Raw genomic sequence first — 16,296 nt, forward strand, 5'->3', positions numbered from 1 at the left:
TTCTAGTCCCTCTGAGCCTGCCTTGTCTGTGAGAAGCAGTCTGCCTTCCTATATCTGAGGGAAAAAAATTTTTTTTAATTGACATATAGTTGATTTACAATATTATATTAGTTTCAGGTGTACAAAATAGTAATTCAAATATTCTTATAAATTATATTCTGTTTAAAGTTATAAAATATTGGCTATATTCCCTGTGCTATACAATATATCCTTGTGGCTTATTTATTTTATACACAGTACTTTGTACCTCTTAATCTCCTTCCTCTATTTTGTCCCTTCCCCCTTCCCTCTCACCACTGGTAAGCACTAGTTTGTTCTCTATATCTGTGAGTCTGTTTGTTTTGTTATATTCACTGGTTTGTTTTATTTTTCAGATTCCACATATAAGTGATAACATACAGTATTTGTCTTTCTCTGACATTTCACTAAGCATAATACCGTGAAGGTCCATCCATGTTGTTGCAAATGGCAGAATTTCATTCTTTTTTTATGGCTGAGTAGTATTTCATTGTACATACATACCACATCTTCTTTATCCATTCATCTGTTGATGGACAGGTTGCTTCCATATCTTGGCTATTGTAGATATTGCTGCTATGAACATTGGGGTGCACATATCTCTTTGAATTAGGGTTTTTGTTTCTTTCAGATATATACCCAGGAGTGAAATTACTGGATCATATGGTAGTTCTATTTTTAGTTTTTTGAGGAACCTCCATACTATTTTCCATAGTGGCTGCACCAATTTACATTCCCACCAACAGCATACAAGGGTTCCCTTTTCTCCATATTCTCCCCAACATTTGCTATTTGTAGACTTTTTGATGGTAGCTATTCTGACAGGTGTGAGGTGATATCTCACTGTGGTTTTGATTTGCATTTCCCTGAATGATTAGTGATGTTGAGCATCTTTTCATGGGCCTGTTGGCCATGTGTATGTCTTTGGAAAAATGTCTATTCATGTTTTCTGCCCATTTCTTAATCAAGTTGTTTGTTTTTTTAATGCTGAGTTGTATGAGCTGTTTATATATTTTGGATATTAACCCCTTATCGGTCCTATCATTTGCAAACATTTTCTCCCATTCAGTAGGTTGTGAAACTAGTCTTCTTGCTTGAAAATGCTGTAATAACATCACTTGGGGCAGTCTGCATTCCCCTCAAGAATCACCCAGCTGAGTGCTGTCTGACCTACTTTTTACCAGCAGACCCATCACTAGGATCTCATCATACTCTGGCAAAGAAAGCACAAACTCTGACTGAAGAAGAAATAACTTACACACCAAAAGAATTGCAAGATTTTGCTATTAAATATGAGCAAAAGCCTGGGGAATGTGTGTGGACGTGGATTCTAAGAATGTGAGATGAAGGAAAAACACTAACTACCTTGGGCCAAATTTACTGATACGGGTGCACTTATATTGATATATTCTGGATTTGATGTGTTAGGACATATAGCTGGACATGGCTCTATACTTGATGGGTTCACCAAAAAAAACTCAGTGGTGGCCTTCATTTAATGAAGTTGAGATACCAAAGCTTCCCTGGCTTTGTGCAGAGGGAATTCAAAGACAGGGAGATAGGAGTGTCAGAGTAGACATATTTTGTGTGACCTGCATACCATCCCCCACCTTCCCTAACTACACTCCCTGAGAGCGCCAGCTTAAAACAACAAACATTTAATATATCTCACCGTTTCTAAGGGTCAGGAGTGGTTTAGCACTGGCTCAGGGTCTCCCACAAGGCTGCAATCAAGATGTTGGCTGAGACTGTATTATTTAAAGGCTTGCCTGGCTGGGGCTGAGGGATCTGTTTCCGAGATGGTTCACTCACGTGGCTCTTGGCAGGAGGCCTCAGTTTGTCACTGCATGAGCCTCTCCACAGCAGTTTGAGTGTCTTCATATCACAGCAGCTGGCTTCCTCCAGAGCAAGTGACCCAAGGGAGAAAGAGCAAGGCAGAAAAGCCACAATGTCATGCAGAGACTTGGAAGTGAGGCTGTATTCTATTGATCACATAGACCAACCATGATACCTGTGGGAGGGGACCACACAAGGGCAAGAATACCAGAGGCAGGGATCCCTGGGATCCACCTTGAAATCTGGCTATCACAGCAGCTTGGCCTTCCACCAACTAACTTTGCTGTTTTCCTTCCCTGTAGACACTCTTGTGAGGCTTCTGAGGGCCAGGCTCAGGGAGTCAGTCTGATCATGGTTTAGTGGAGGTTTGGTTTATGAATCTTGGGAATATGTTGAAGTGATGGGCTAAGAACTGTGTGAAGAACTTCAGTGAGAGAAATTAATACTGTGCATTTTCCCCCCAACGTTGAAGATTATAGTGGGACCATGGATCTGTTTGGAGACATAGATGACATTTCTTCAGAGAGTGACGGGGACAATAAACCACCCATTTCAGGACAGCCTGTTACTGTAAGTACAGTTACAAATCTCAACTGGGCCCATTGTTCAAAGTTAAGAAAAACGTTTCAGAGGCTGATGGGTCATGTAGGGAGAGGACATGGATAATGAATAGCAGTCTGAAACATCTGACGAATGGGTGACTTTCTTAGCTATGTTGGGAATTTCTGGATATTAAAGAGAATAGAAGGAATTGCTCAGAATGAATTTGATGCCAAACTTTAGGGGCTAGACTGTGAGGATGCATAATTTGAAAACCTTTGATTTAAAAGTTGTTCTTATTTAAACCTGTGCCAAGAAGTGTGTACTATTTGACATTCTTCTCTGATTTTAATAGTTACCTAGCATTGAGGGGTTGCATAATTTCACACACCTGTTGCTAAATATCTTATGCAAACTAGATAGGTCAACATTTTTTCTGGTAATGCAGGCTAACAGGTCTTGTTTTGCATGGTGGTTTTTTTGGGGGGGTGGGGAGAGGATGAAATTTTAAGGAGAGGCCTGGAGGGGTTGCCAACTGCTTTATCTCTGAAGGGGCGTCCAAGTTTACTTCTGGTCACACCTGCATCTGCCTAGTGCAGAAGGAGAGCTAGAGCCTTTCTAATGTCAACTCAGGCTCTCACATTCTGATTCTCTCTTAGGATGGACGTGGAGTGCCTCAGGACCAGCAGGAGGAAGAGCCAATATCTGAAACCAAAATAGAAGTAGAAATTCCCAGCATCAACTCTGATTTAGGAAATGAATTGTACTTTGTTAAACTACCCAAATTTCTCAGCATAGAACCCAAGTAAGAGGACTGATTAAAGTTTTTTTTTTCCCCAAGATATTGAGTAAAAATATGTGGAATGTAAATGTTTTTCTCATTTATAATGAGTTGGCTAATCACAGAGGTGGGAGATTTCTCATGTAACTCTGAAAAAATAAATTTAGAATGTGCTGTGGTAGAAAATGATGAATTACTGGTGTGAGAAAGTTTTAATGCTAATAATTCTTCTAGCATTTTGGCACTTTCTTATAAATGAACAGACATAGCTGATGAAGGTATTTTTCACTATCATAAAGCTGAAAAACTGGAAAATGAGAGTGAGAAAGTTTGCTAGAGAAATCACAAATGTTCAATGCAAAAGCCTTTGTGAATCTAGAAACGACCACAATTTTAGACAACAAAATAGTGTTGATGAGTATTATTCACGATGGTGCACTATTGCAAGCTCTTATGCAATTAAACATGACACTTTTCTTAAAAAATATGAAAAGATAGATCATGTGTCACCTACACTTTAGAGGGCATATGTTACTGAACAAAAATATAATTTAAAAACTTTGAACTATAAGTCACATTTGGATTTTATTTCAGGTAATATGTTTTAAAATCAAATTTCAAGAAAGTACAGTAATTTGCCTACTTTTTGAAGTTTTACATGAAGTTATTTGTCTACTGTGATTTTTTTAACATATTAGTGCATGTTGTAAAGATTATTATTTTATACATTAATTATATTCAATACTAAAGATGGCTAATACTACATTAAAAAACACCTTTTAGGCCTTTTCATCCTCAGTATTATGAAGATGAATTTGAAGATGAGGAAGTGCTTGATGAAGAAGATAGAACCAGGTTAAAATTAAAGGTACCATTTCACACTTTATTCCTGTGTTTTGGTTTTTTGGTTTTTTTGAGTTTTTCCTTTTATAAAGTAAAACACAGGGGTAACAATTTGAGACCAGCTTATAAAATGATCTTTATGTTTATTGTCATAAACAATCAATAAATAACTGCTTAGAACAAGGAATTAAATATCTTTTCAGAACATTTTTAGAGGGGAAGGTATATATCCTTTTTAAAAAAATCCGTGTAGAATTGTCACTTTTTTAACCTTTCTTTTGCAGTTGTAATTTTTCGACAGAAGTAAAGATAAAAATTCTTGAAAATTGTTAGCTATTTCCTTCAGGATAAATAATAATGTAGCTAGGTATACAGAACTGCCTCCACATTTTATTGTGGATAGATCCAAGCAGCTTCCCACAATAAGAGTATCTCAGACTCTTTATGGCAATTCAGATTATGCACAGAAAATAGGCCTTGCCATTAGGTGGTTCCCCTCGAGAAGGCCTGGATGGCAAAACCCTACCATTGCTCTCACAGGGATGGCGTTGCCTTTAACCGGGTTTTGAATGAGCTTCTGCCAGAGGCCGCAGTGGTAGCCATGGCGGGATCCATTTTTATGCTACTTTTGTAATTTGGAGTTCCCCACAATAGGGATAGGGTAAAGCAAAAGTCTCAGGTTTTAATCTGTTGTTTATTACTTAATTGTATATTCTTTTTTTTTTTTTTTAATTAATACTCAGAGCTTCCCTGTCTTACTAGGCGAATGGGTCCTTTTTTAGTCCTTCTTTCTCTGGGTTCATAGCCTTCAAGTTGGGCTGCAATAGACAGAGATCTCAGTTGTAACCTCCTACCTCATATGGCCCCAAAGATTTTGCTTCCACTGCCATGAACTGGAGCTCAGAGAAGATTAAAACAAAATGTCTGGTGATTTCAACCAGTATCTCTAGGTATCTGTAGCAGGAAGGTTTCCATGTTGCCTAATCAACTATTTTGTGGTGAGCTTATTCTCTTACCATCTGTGAATTCTTGGCACATGATTATAAGTCACTTGAGGAAAAAAGAACATGCAGTTAGTAACGCTGGTTTTCTAATGCCTTTGTGTTTTGAAACAGATAGAAAATACTATACGATGGAGGATACGCCGGGACAAAGAAGGAAATGAAATTAAAGAAAGCAATGCTCGGATAGTCAAGTGGTCCGATGGAAGGTGAGCATAAATGCCTGAAGAGTATGGAAATACCCAGAGGGAGGCCTGGGATGAATGAAGTTTTCTGCGTAGGACCGTATTTTGGGATCATCTTTCATTAAAGAATTAACAAGATCTAGGCCTCTGGCATTACGTGGGAAACCTGGGAGAAATAAATAAGGTTAAGATCACAGTGCAGCACTGGGATACTCTAGTCATAGACCCAAGATGTGATCAAATTCACAGTATCTACCTTATTGAGATGAAAGCCTAATCTTAGCGCCCATTTGTGATTATTGGACATTATAAATTTGTATGTTTAAAAAAATGGTTTCTATTTTACTAATGAAATGGTAGACATTGGGAAAATGATAAAAACAATTATATTTGAAGTTGAAAGGAAGATGGATTTTATGACCTTTTACTTTGAAAGGTTAGGTTAGTTGTTTCCAGTATCTTTTCTTTGTTTTTCTTATGAATTCAGTATGGGGACAGGATCCTGCAGTTCCACAGCATTTTAAGAAAAGCTAACAGGGTAGAATGGAAGCTGTAGGATTTGTTAAATATCCACACTAATAACTGAACTATTTCTTGTTTCCAGCCTGTCCCTGCATTTAGGCAATGAGGTGTTTGATGTTTACAAGGCCCCGATGCAGGGCAATCACAACCACCTGTTCATTAGGGAAGACACTGGTCTGCAGGGACAAGCCATCTTTAAGTCCAAACTCACTTTCAGGTAACTATTCATAGTGACCTACAGCTACTTGGCAGTTAAAGAGCAACAGGGCAGAGAGGTTGGCTGTGCACAAAGCCCGCCTCAGTCCTGATTGACCTGATTTTGAGGTACAGCTCACCAAGGTCCATGGTCTGGTTCCCATGCTATTTTTCACCTTTGCAACAAGTTGCTGTCCCTCAGGGAGCCAGTTCACGCTATGGAAACCAACATGAGCCCGCCGTACAAACCAGAAGACCGGTTATTAACTCACATTGATTGACGCACCTGGTAAGAGGCCTGGACTGTCTGTGCTGCTCTGCTGGTCAGCGTGTCCCTTCCCTTCAGGGACGTTTACCTGGGAAGGCTGCCGATCGCGAGCATGCTCTTGGTGTGCGCATGTGCCAGAGGAAAGGGCTGCCGCAGGGGCTGGTGTGTCATTGTCCGCAGCTGTGTTTGCTGTTGGTATGATTGCCTCCAAATATTCTTTGTCAACAGTGAGACGTTTTTGTCTGTTTCCTGCAGACCTCAGGCTACAGACTATGCCACACATAGAAAGATGACCCTGCCACTTGCTAATAGATGCTCGAGGACACAGAAGATTAGAATCTTACCAATAGCTGGTCGTGATCCTGAATGCCAGCGCAGAGAGATGATTAAGGTATGTTGGCTGAAATTTATCCTGGGATTGTTTGGGGTATTAAGAACTGTGCTTTCCAGAATGTTAATTCATCATTTCTTATTGTCACAGCCGTTTTATTTCTTGTGGTTATCAGGGAGCCTGCTTAACCTTCTAAGCATATGGTTAACCACAGTAATTGTCATAGTCAATGGCTGATGGTGAGATACAGCAATCCGGACCCTCAGGTGTTCTCTCTCCAATCTATGAGATTTCAGAGGGAAACTAGTAATTTAAAAATATAACCCGGGGGCTTCCCTGGTGGCGTAGTGGTTGGGAATCTGCCTGCCAATGCAGGGGACACGGGTTCGGGCCGTGGTCTGGGAAGATCCCACATGCCGCGGAGCAAATGGGCCCGTGAGCCACAATTACTGAGCCTGCGCGTCTGGAGCCTGTGCTCCGCAACAAGAGAGGGCGCGATAGTGAGAGGCCCGCGCACCGTGATGAAGAGTGGCCCCCGCTTGCCACAACTGGAGAAAGCCCTCGCACAGAAACGAAGATCCAACACAGCCATTAATAAAAATAAAATAAAGCACACCTAGTATAGTGTAATTAAAAAAAATAAAAAATAAAAAAAATAAAATAAAAATATAACCCGGGCTTCCCTGGTGGCACAGTGGTTAAGAATCTGCCTGCCAGTGTAGGGGACACGGGTTCGATCCCTGGTCCGGGAAGATCCCACATGCCACAGAGCAAGTAAACCCGTGGACCACAACTACTGAGCCTGCGCTCTAGAGCCCACAAGCCACAACTACTGAAGCCCACGCTCCTAGAGCCCATGCTGTGCAACAAGAGAAGCCACCGCAATGAGAAGCCCACACACCGCAACGAAGAATAGCCCCTGCTCGCCACAACTAGAGAAAGCCCGCGTGCAGCAACAAACACCCAATGTAGTCAAAAATAAATTAATTTAAAAAAATCTTTATATAAAAATATAACCCTTGATGTATATCATTAAACTGTGTTAGCCAGATAGGAGGTGATGTGGGAAGGTCAAGAGGACATTCCTGACTCAGTTGACACTGGCTCTGCCTAGTGAACCCCAATGTGTAGAAGCCAGGCAGATGGAAGGGAATGAAGGCTCTGCTTTGGGGCTCAGGGACCCTCCCCACCAGAACCTCCCCATCCTGCCATCAGGAGCTGTGGGGAGCTCTCTGGGTTGAGGGCCCCAGACTGGAATATCTGGGCACCACGGTAGTTTGGTGGAGCCTGGGCAAGTCAGACGTCTGTCTCAGGGGTGAAGAGAACCCTCCTCCCTCAGGCATCCACTGGGCATGAACGAGGTTCCTCAGGCTGGTCGCCACACTCTGGGCTCTGCCTGGCAGCACAGGGGACGCTGCAGCTCCCTAGGCTGTGCCGGTGCCAGTTCTGATGGGGCAATTGGTGTGAGGGAGGGAGGCTTTGCCTCTTCACCCTGTGTTGTCTTCACGCCTTCGAACTGAACAAGATGATGACCATGTGTGGTAACAGAGGTGTAAAATGGAGAGAACTGTACCCTGAGGACACAGGAACTGGCGTTGTCCTGGGCGAGGCATTTACCTGTTCTTTACAGTAAAGTAGTTTCAAGGGGGCACTAAGTGAGTTCATTTTTTGTTTTAAAGTTCAGTAATTTATTTGCTTCTTTACAGAAAGAAGAACGTTTGAGGGCTTCTACTCACCAGGAGACCATCCATCTGCGGGAAAAGCAGAACCAGCGGGGGCCAAGTGCCCTCTACCAGGGCCCCAGCAATGATGAGGAGGGTGAGGCCAGCAAGAGCCATGGCCGAGGGGAACGCCGAGGTGAGTCAGGAGAGGAGGTCACAGTTCATCATCTCAGGTCCATGGGAGCGATTATGCTCTGGTGGGCTCTTACTGTCTTGCTGTTATTCACTTAGGACAACAGTACAAAGGCCTTTTATTTTGTTTTCCCTAGGACCACTTTCCCACACAAAAGCTTGGCTGGGAAAATAAGGCACCCCCATAATAAAGAAAATCAGTCAAATAATTTTTGTGCTTATGGAGGAAAATGTGTAACAGGCAGTTCTCCTGCTTGTATAGGGACCCAGTGTTTAAACTTTGTAGTTTTAAAAAATGTGGGGCTTCCCTGGTGGTGCAATGGTTAAGAATCTGCCTGCCAATGTAGGGGACATGGGTTTGAGCCCTGGTCCGGAAAGATTCCACATGCTGCGGAGCAACTAAGCTCGTGAGCCACAACTACTGAGCCTGCACTCTAGAGCTTGTGAGCCACAACTACTGAGCCCGCACGCCACAACTACTGAAGCCTGTGTGCCTAGAGCCCATGCTCCACAACAAGAGAAGCCACCACAATGAGAAGCCCGTGCACCACAACGAAGAGTAGCCCCCGCTCACCACAACTAGAGGAAGCCCGCTTGCAGCTACGAAGACCCAACGCAGCCAAAAATAAAAAATATATAAAATAAATTTTTTTTTAAAATGTGTGCATGAAGCCCCTCGGGTATTTAAAAATGATCAGACAATCTCTCCGAGGGAAAAAAACCTCTCCAATCTAAGTCGTTTAAGCATGTTTGAAAGCAATACATACTTCTTCATGAAAACTTTAAAAAATTGTTGGCTCCTCAAGGGAAATATATGGTGGGAAGTAGCAATATTCAAGAGTAGAAAAATTCAGGAATAAATGGGTCTTCATCTTTGAAGGTCAATCCCATATCTAAAGTCCCTTTGCTTTCAGAGGAAAGGGCCAGAACCTATTCTTCAGAGCGTGATGAGGGACCAGATGAAGATAAGGCTCAAAGATCGCCGAGAGCAAAGAAACTCACCAGTGATGGGGTAAAACCAAATTTATTCAATCTGAAGGGGTTTGCCCTGTAGCCACAAGTCAACTCCTGGAATGAAGAGGAGCTCACAGCCCTGGAGCACAGACAGATGTCTACACACCTCCCTGTAACTCAGTGAGATGAATGCAGTGATAAGCCTAGACGTGGCCCAGAGGAGGGCCTGACACCTGTGCGCGTTGGGAGACTGCCCAGAGCAGGCGCTGTCTTGCTGGGTGCTGAAGGAAGAGTGTTAGGGTGGGCATGCCAGAGGACGGAGAGGCCTGTGAGAAAAGACACGTGGCTGAGACACCAGGGATCGACCAGAGAATTAGAAGTAGCTGAGTGCAGTAGAGCAAGGGGCATCTCACCTTCATCATGGGTATGATGATAGTGGAGGGTTAGTTCCTTTCCATGTTGTTAAAATTATTTTCCTTTAATTATTTCCTTTCCCACTTATAAGAGCACAAGTGCAAAGAAAATTTAAGTCTTAATTACACCAGCAAATCACTATGTTGTTGCCATTGTGCCATATTCATTCATCCAGTGTTTTCTGAACACTTAACATGCTCCACTATGGGTTTGGAGTTACAGATCAGAGGAAACATCTCAGTGATAGAAATCGGCCTGACTGTGTAATGGAAGCACTAATTTTTCATGTGAAAAAAATACATTTAAAACTTGGAAAGCATACTGAAAAAGCATAAAACACAAGCAGTCCTTTTTAAAAAAAAATTGACAGGCTTTAAAATACTGAATTTTAGATGGAGAAAGTGAAGTACTGAGGAAACAGAGGTACATATTTCAAGTAATAATGAGCAGAATCCCCGTCAGGATAGAGTGAGGTGTCCCTGAGCCCTGACTGCTGCCCAGGGAAGCCCGGGCTCCCCTTGTCTGACCTGTAGAGACAGTGTTTGTGGACAAGGTCGCCACTGGTGGGTAGGGTTCTAACATGAAGGGCTAGCTCCCGCATGAGCTCAGAACTACTTAAGACAAAATTTCCAGAAACGTTCAGTATTAAATTTTACACCTTCTCTCTCATATCTGTTCAGGAGGTGAACCCTCCAGAAAGAGGAAAGCAGGCGGCGAAGAAGAAGAGGATGACTGAAGCATGAAACGCGTGCTTGCTGTAAGTATGGTTTTCAACCGTTTGTTTTAAAACAATGATGAAATGACTTGTTTTGATTGAAGGGAGGAATTGAGTTGCTTTTGCATAATCCTAGTTGTGGTTTAAAAATGTTCAGAAGCGAGTCTGTGACTTTAGAAAATACATTCTTCCCAAATGAGAAGTTTATTTTGGTAACTGTTTGCTCTGGATCTTGGGTTTCCTTGTCCGAGCAGGTACAGCACAGGAGGGTTCGCTGGATCCTCGGTGCTTTGCCAAGTGCTGCATGGGCCTTACCAGTTCTAATCCTCAGAACAACTCAAAGGGCAGCCGCTGTTATTCTCATTTTACAGACGTGGAAGCTGAGTTAGAACTTAAGACCTCTGTCCAAAGCTTTTTCTTAAGTTAAAAACAAAAACAAAAACATTTTTGAGACAAGGGTCAGGAACTTATGTGCACAGCAGTCACTCTGCTGAGCAGATACATTAGTGACCTTATGGAGAAAGACACCCAAAATACCGGAGAGAAATGGTCACCAAAAGGTTTAGAGAAAAAAGAGCAGTGCGAAACAAAACACTAGATTTGACTTCTAGCTTTGTGACTAGTGCAGTAGCTGGAACATAACAGGTGCATAAAAAGTATTTATTGAATGACCAAACCAATGATATTATCTTGGGGAAGTTATTCAACTTCTCTGAAGTTAGTTTGCTCAACTTGGTGGGGTTTGGACTTGACCATGTAAATTCTTCATGATTTAATGTTTATATTCCTCTACCTCTGAGAGTTGAATACTAATTAGATACGTTTTTTTAGAAGTCTTTTGTTAAATAGAAATGGTCAAAGAAAAGGAAAATGGCCCATCATCTTACCACGCAGAAAACCTGGATATACATTATATTTCCCTCCCTTTTATATTTTTAAAGTATAATTTCATAGTTGTGTAGTAAACACAGACATAATTAGCACCCGCTCCAGAAAGGCCATTTAGAGACTCATCCAGAACGCTGAGAGGTACTAGCACAGTTCAGTCATAAAGTCGGCTATTCTTTTTTTTTTTTTTTAATTTTATTGAAGTAAAGTTGATATACAATGTTGTGTTAATTTCTTCTGTACAGCAAAGTGACTCACTTATACATATGTATATATATATACTTTTTCACATTCTTTTCCATTATGGTTTGTCACAGGATATTGAATATAATTCCCTGTGCTACACAGTAGGATCTTGTTTTTTATCCATCATATATATAATAGTTTGCCTCTGCTAATCCCAAACTCCCATTCCTTCCCTTTCCTATCCCTCCAAACCCCTTGGCAACCTCAAGTCTGTTGAGCGGCAAATGGCATTATTTCATTCTTCCTGATGGCTGAGTAATACTCCATTGTATATCTTCTTTATCCATTCATTCATTTAGGTTTTTCCATGTCTTGGCTATTGTGAATAGCGCTGCTATGAACATAGGGGTGCATGTATCTTTTCGAATTAGTTTCATCTGGGTATATGCCCAGGAGTGAGATTGCTGGATCATACATCAACTCTATTTTTAGTTTTTTGAGGAAACTCCAAACTGTTTTCCATAGTGGCTGCACCAATTTACATTCCCACCAATAGTGTAGGAGGGTTCCCTTTTCTCCACACCCTTTCCAGCATTTGTTGTTTGTAGACTTTTTAATGATGGCCATTCTGACTGGTGTAATGTGGTACCTCACTGTAGTTTGGATTTGCATTTCTCTAATAATTAGTGATGTTGAGCATCTTTTCATGTGCCTCTTGGCCATCTGTATGTCTTCTTTGGAGAAATGTCTATTTAGGTCTTCTGCCCACTTTCCGATTGGGTTGTGTTTTTTTTTGTTGTTGTTGTTGAGTTGTATGAGCTGTTTGTATATTTTGGAAATTAAGCCCTTGTTGGTCACATCATTTGCAAACATTTTCTCCCAGCCCATAGTCTTTTTGTTTTGTTTATGGTTTCCTTTTCTGTGCAAAAGCTTTAAGTTTGATTAGGTCCCATTTGTCTACTTTTGTTTTTAATTTCTGTTGCCCTGGGAGCCTGACCTAAGAAAACATTGGTATGATTTATGTCAGAGAATGTTTTGCCTGTGATCTCTTCTAGGAGTTTTATAGTGTCATATCTCATGTTTAAATCTTTAAGCCATTTTGAGTTTATTTTTGTGCATGGTGTGAGGGTGTGTTTTAACTTCATTGATTTACATGCAGCTGTCCAACTTTCCCAGAACCACTTGTTGAAGAGACCATCTTTTTCCCATTTTATATTCTTGCCTATTTTGTCAAAGACTAATTGACCATAGGTGTGTAGGTTTTTTTCTGGGCTCTCTATTCTGTTCCACTGATATGTATGTCTGTTTTTGTGCCAGTACCACACTGTTTTGATTACTGTAGCTTTGTAGTATTGTCTGAAGCCTGGGAGGGTTATGCCTCCTGCTTTGTTCTTTCCCCTCAGGACTGCTTTGGCAATTATGGGTCTTTTATGGTTTCATATAAATTTCAGGATTATTTGTTCTAGTTCTGTGAAAAATGTCATGGGTAATTTGAAAGGGATCACATTAAATCTGTAGATTAGGTCAGCTGTTCTTTATAGGGGCTGGCCTTGAGGCTCTGCTAATTCAGCAACAGGACTGGGGCAGGGCAGTTGGGCTGAGCCTAGAGGCCCTCAACCCTCGTAGACATGGTGGAAAGCTTAATATTTGAAGGCCAAAAGATATTTGGGGATTTTGGACCCTCCCATTGTTTGGTGCTTGGAGCAGGGTGCCACTGGGCTGAGCATGAGGGCACTGTCTCCCCACAGCCACAGCTCCTGGCACCACGTCCACTCAGACCCACGGGAGCTGGAGTTACCTGACAACCCAAGCACCCGAGCCTCCAACAGGCATCAGGGCTTCCCGTATGTGAACATAAGCCAGACAGCCATCCTCGGAAGGCCAGCCAACACTAAAGATTCAAGGGGAATTTCGTTACTCCTTAAGTTTCAAAATTCAGTTATTTGATGTTTATCCCTAAAAGTTTCCTCAAACCCATTACACGTTGCGCTGATTTTCTCTTTTGGTTGGTGGATATAGGTGACTGATGAGAGATGTCTTTGTCTTACTGCAAAAATAATCTCTAGTTTAATAGCTGGATTGGCTCCCATCAGGCCCAGAACGCACTGTATCATAGGTCCCTGTTTCTTATTTGTCAACTCAGTTTTTTTTTAAAAAACTCAATTTGATTTTATGGACAGACCAGACGGAGTACTGATGGTATGAGATTGAACCATATGAACTTACTATTTTTATGGGTATAAATGGTCACGTATTGACAGTTTTATATGGTTTAACTTAATAGGGTAGGAAAGAATAACTCAGGGAAATTAATAAACTTGTTCTTAAGAGGTGTGTAAGGAATGAACTTTAGAACATAGGCACTAAATGGATTTTCCAAAAAGTCCAAGTCTACAGTATATTTGATAAACTTTAGTGAAATTATTTATTCCAATATGAAGTGGTAAATTCTAAATGCCTACGGTCCATATTTTTCAAAAGAACCTTCACTGTGCTATTATGAGCCAATAATAATAATATGAATATTTTGTAATATTTAAGTATCAGTATTATAAAATTCAGTTTTTATATTTATAAAAATTGAAAAAGTAAAGCATTTATAGCATTTTGGTATTTTAGAGTTAAAAAATGTATTTAAATGCCCAATTTCATGTGACAAAGAATGATGCACTGTTATAAAGGTAATTTTCAAGCTTTTAAACATGACTAAAACCAAATATAATTCATCCAAAAGACTGAAAAAAAATGTGGGCATTTATTCAAAATTACAGAGGTTTTTATGCTACGTGTGTGTGTAAATGCACATGTATGCATGCAATTTTTTTTCACAATTTTTTTACAATTCTTAAGCAGACAAATCTAAAAAGTTTAAACAACTGAATCAAAGACTTTTTTTCTTTTGTGAGTTAAGGTAAAATTTAAACTCCTAAAAATTGCTATACATAGCCACCAAGAAGCACCCAGAATTTGTTCTTAAACCTTACTATATGAGTGGACTACAATATCTGACAGAAAAATTTTAGGCCTATTAATTGCTTTGCAGCACTTAAAACATACTGATAGTCTGTAGAAAAGGGAGTTAAGCCTCACATATGCAGACTCCAAGGGAGTTTATCTTAAAAGTGTACGAACTTGAACAACGCTAACAAAACATGGCTGGTGGTGTTTCACGGTGTTACAATCTATTCTTATCTAGCCACTAGAGCAGATGTCCTAAGTAAAAGTCTTTATATGTCAATGAAGGCTGTCTAAAATACTTGGTAATGGTTTACAAGATTGGCTCCTCTGAATGATCAGACTGCAGGTTAGAGTTCAGCATTAACAAACTGTTATAAATGTTTTATTATAAAAAAATTTCCAATTTTTTCAGTTTTTATAGGGAAAGACTTATGGAACTAAATTATAATGCAGAAAAATCAATATGACATAAGAAAGAATGACCACATTAAAATGACATAATATAAAAATCTTTGCTTATTGTAAATACAATTTTCTCAATTTAAAAATTTGTGAAGAATTCCTTTGACTGAGAAGTAGCTAGAAACATTAATGTTCAGTGGGAGCTGATGGAAAAGATGGTTCTATAGATGTTTAGACTGAAGAAGTCACGCCCCTTGATAGGAGGTGCTCTGACACATCCAATTTGTTTGGTTCTTGTGGGTGCCATGTCTTTAGTTAATACTGTTCGAAAATGGAGTGGTCCTGAGCTCATTATGCTAAATGAAATAAGTCAGAGAGAAAGACAAATAAATACTGTATGATCTCACGTATCAGAATCTAAAAAAACTAAATTCATAGGTACAGCAAGCAGAGTGGTGGTTGCCAGAGGTGGGGCATGGGGAGTGGGTGAAATGTGTGAAGGTGGTCAAATGGTACAAACTTCCAGTTATAAGAAAAAGTCCTACGACTGTAATGTACAGCATAGTTATGACAGTTAATAATACTGTATTACATATTTGAAAGTTGCTAAGAGAATAGATCTTAAAAGTTCTCCTCACAAGGAAAAGCATTTTTTAAAACTACATGAGGTGATAGATGTTAACCAAACTTATTGTGGTAATCATTTTGCAGTATGTGCATATATCGAATCATTATGTTGTACACCTTAAACTAATACAATGTTATATGTCAATTATCTCAATAAAACCAGAAAAACAATTTTTTAAGTGAAGTGGCATTTGAAATGAAGAGCAAAACTGGACATTACCGAACTTACAGAGAACGGAAATTGCTATGGATTCTAGAAAAACAATGATCCTTGTATCTGCTGGGAGGTAACAGTGATTCCTGATTTTATAAGGAAAAAGTGAGGCAGTCCTGGGACCACAGAGGGAAAATTTAAAGATTTTATGAAACCTCATGAATTATTTAATCTTATTTTAATGGTAGCAAGGGTTAAATATAATGTACAATAGAACATGACTAACATTTTATCAAAACATTTTTTCTTTTATAATTTTCAGTATACCATGGACTCCCCTTTTTAAATGAAAAAATATCAGATGCTGTCAACGGAAAAACAATATACAAAGCTCTATACATGTAACTTTTCCAGAGGACAACTACTGCACAAAGCAAGTATGTGGATTATTTCATTCAAATAACGAGAATCTGCAATTTAACAATCAAGATATAATTCTCCTTAAAATCTCCAACAATCTGCTAATTTTTTAAACACAAAATGTTTATTTGGTCTTTTAAACAACAGGCACCGCACCCTTAGAAAATGTATTTCACCTATGAATTAGACTTCTACTAGGCTTTAG

The 16,296-nt window shown here is 40.0% G+C and overlaps 1 protein-coding gene across 4 annotated transcripts; it reads left to right on the forward strand.

Annotated features, from left to right (window-relative positions):
* The first annotated feature begins 1,968 nt into the window (after positions 1-1,968).
* LOC132359385 (RNA polymerase-associated protein LEO1-like) lies at positions 1,969-16,010 on the forward strand. 4 transcript variants are annotated; one of them, XM_059913297.1, is made up of 11 exons: positions 1,969-1,987; positions 2,327-2,424; positions 3,054-3,199; positions 3,959-4,043; positions 5,134-5,228; positions 5,809-5,943; positions 6,445-6,580; positions 8,227-8,377; positions 9,288-9,385; positions 10,422-10,498; positions 15,994-16,010. In XM_059913297.1, the coding sequence occupies exons 1-10, from the start codon at positions 1,972-1,974 to the stop codon at positions 10,482-10,484; spliced, it is 1,023 nt and encodes a 340-aa protein (XP_059769280.1). In that variant the 5' UTR covers positions 1,969-1,971; the 3' UTR covers positions 10,485-10,498; positions 15,994-16,010. The 4 variants fall into 4 exon arrangements, with proteins under 4 accessions (XP_059769280.1, XP_059769279.1, XP_059769283.1 ...); XM_059913296.1 differs by lacking the exon at positions 15,994-16,010 and adding an exon at positions 15,681-15,948; XM_059913300.1 differs by lacking the exon at positions 9,288-9,385.
* Positions 16,011-16,296: the final 286 nt, after the last annotated feature.

Source organism: Balaenoptera ricei, chromosome 2, assembly GCF_028023285.1.
Source record: "Balaenoptera ricei isolate mBalRic1 chromosome 2, mBalRic1.hap2, whole genome shotgun sequence".
NCBI classification, from domain to species: Eukaryota; Metazoa; Chordata; class Mammalia; order Artiodactyla; family Balaenopteridae; genus Balaenoptera; species Balaenoptera ricei.

Bases quoted from the DNA above. Each gene is read 5' to 3' on its own strand.
- LOC132359385 (XM_059913297.1), top strand. The intron at 3,200-3,958 runs GTAAGAGGACTG...AACACCTTTTAG, and splicing joins TTTCTCAGCATAGAACCCAA to GCCTTTTCATCCTCAGTATT. The intron at 5,229-5,808 runs GTGAGCATAAAT...TCTTGTTTCCAG, and splicing joins GTCAAGTGGTCCGATGGAAG to CCTGTCCCTGCATTTAGGCA.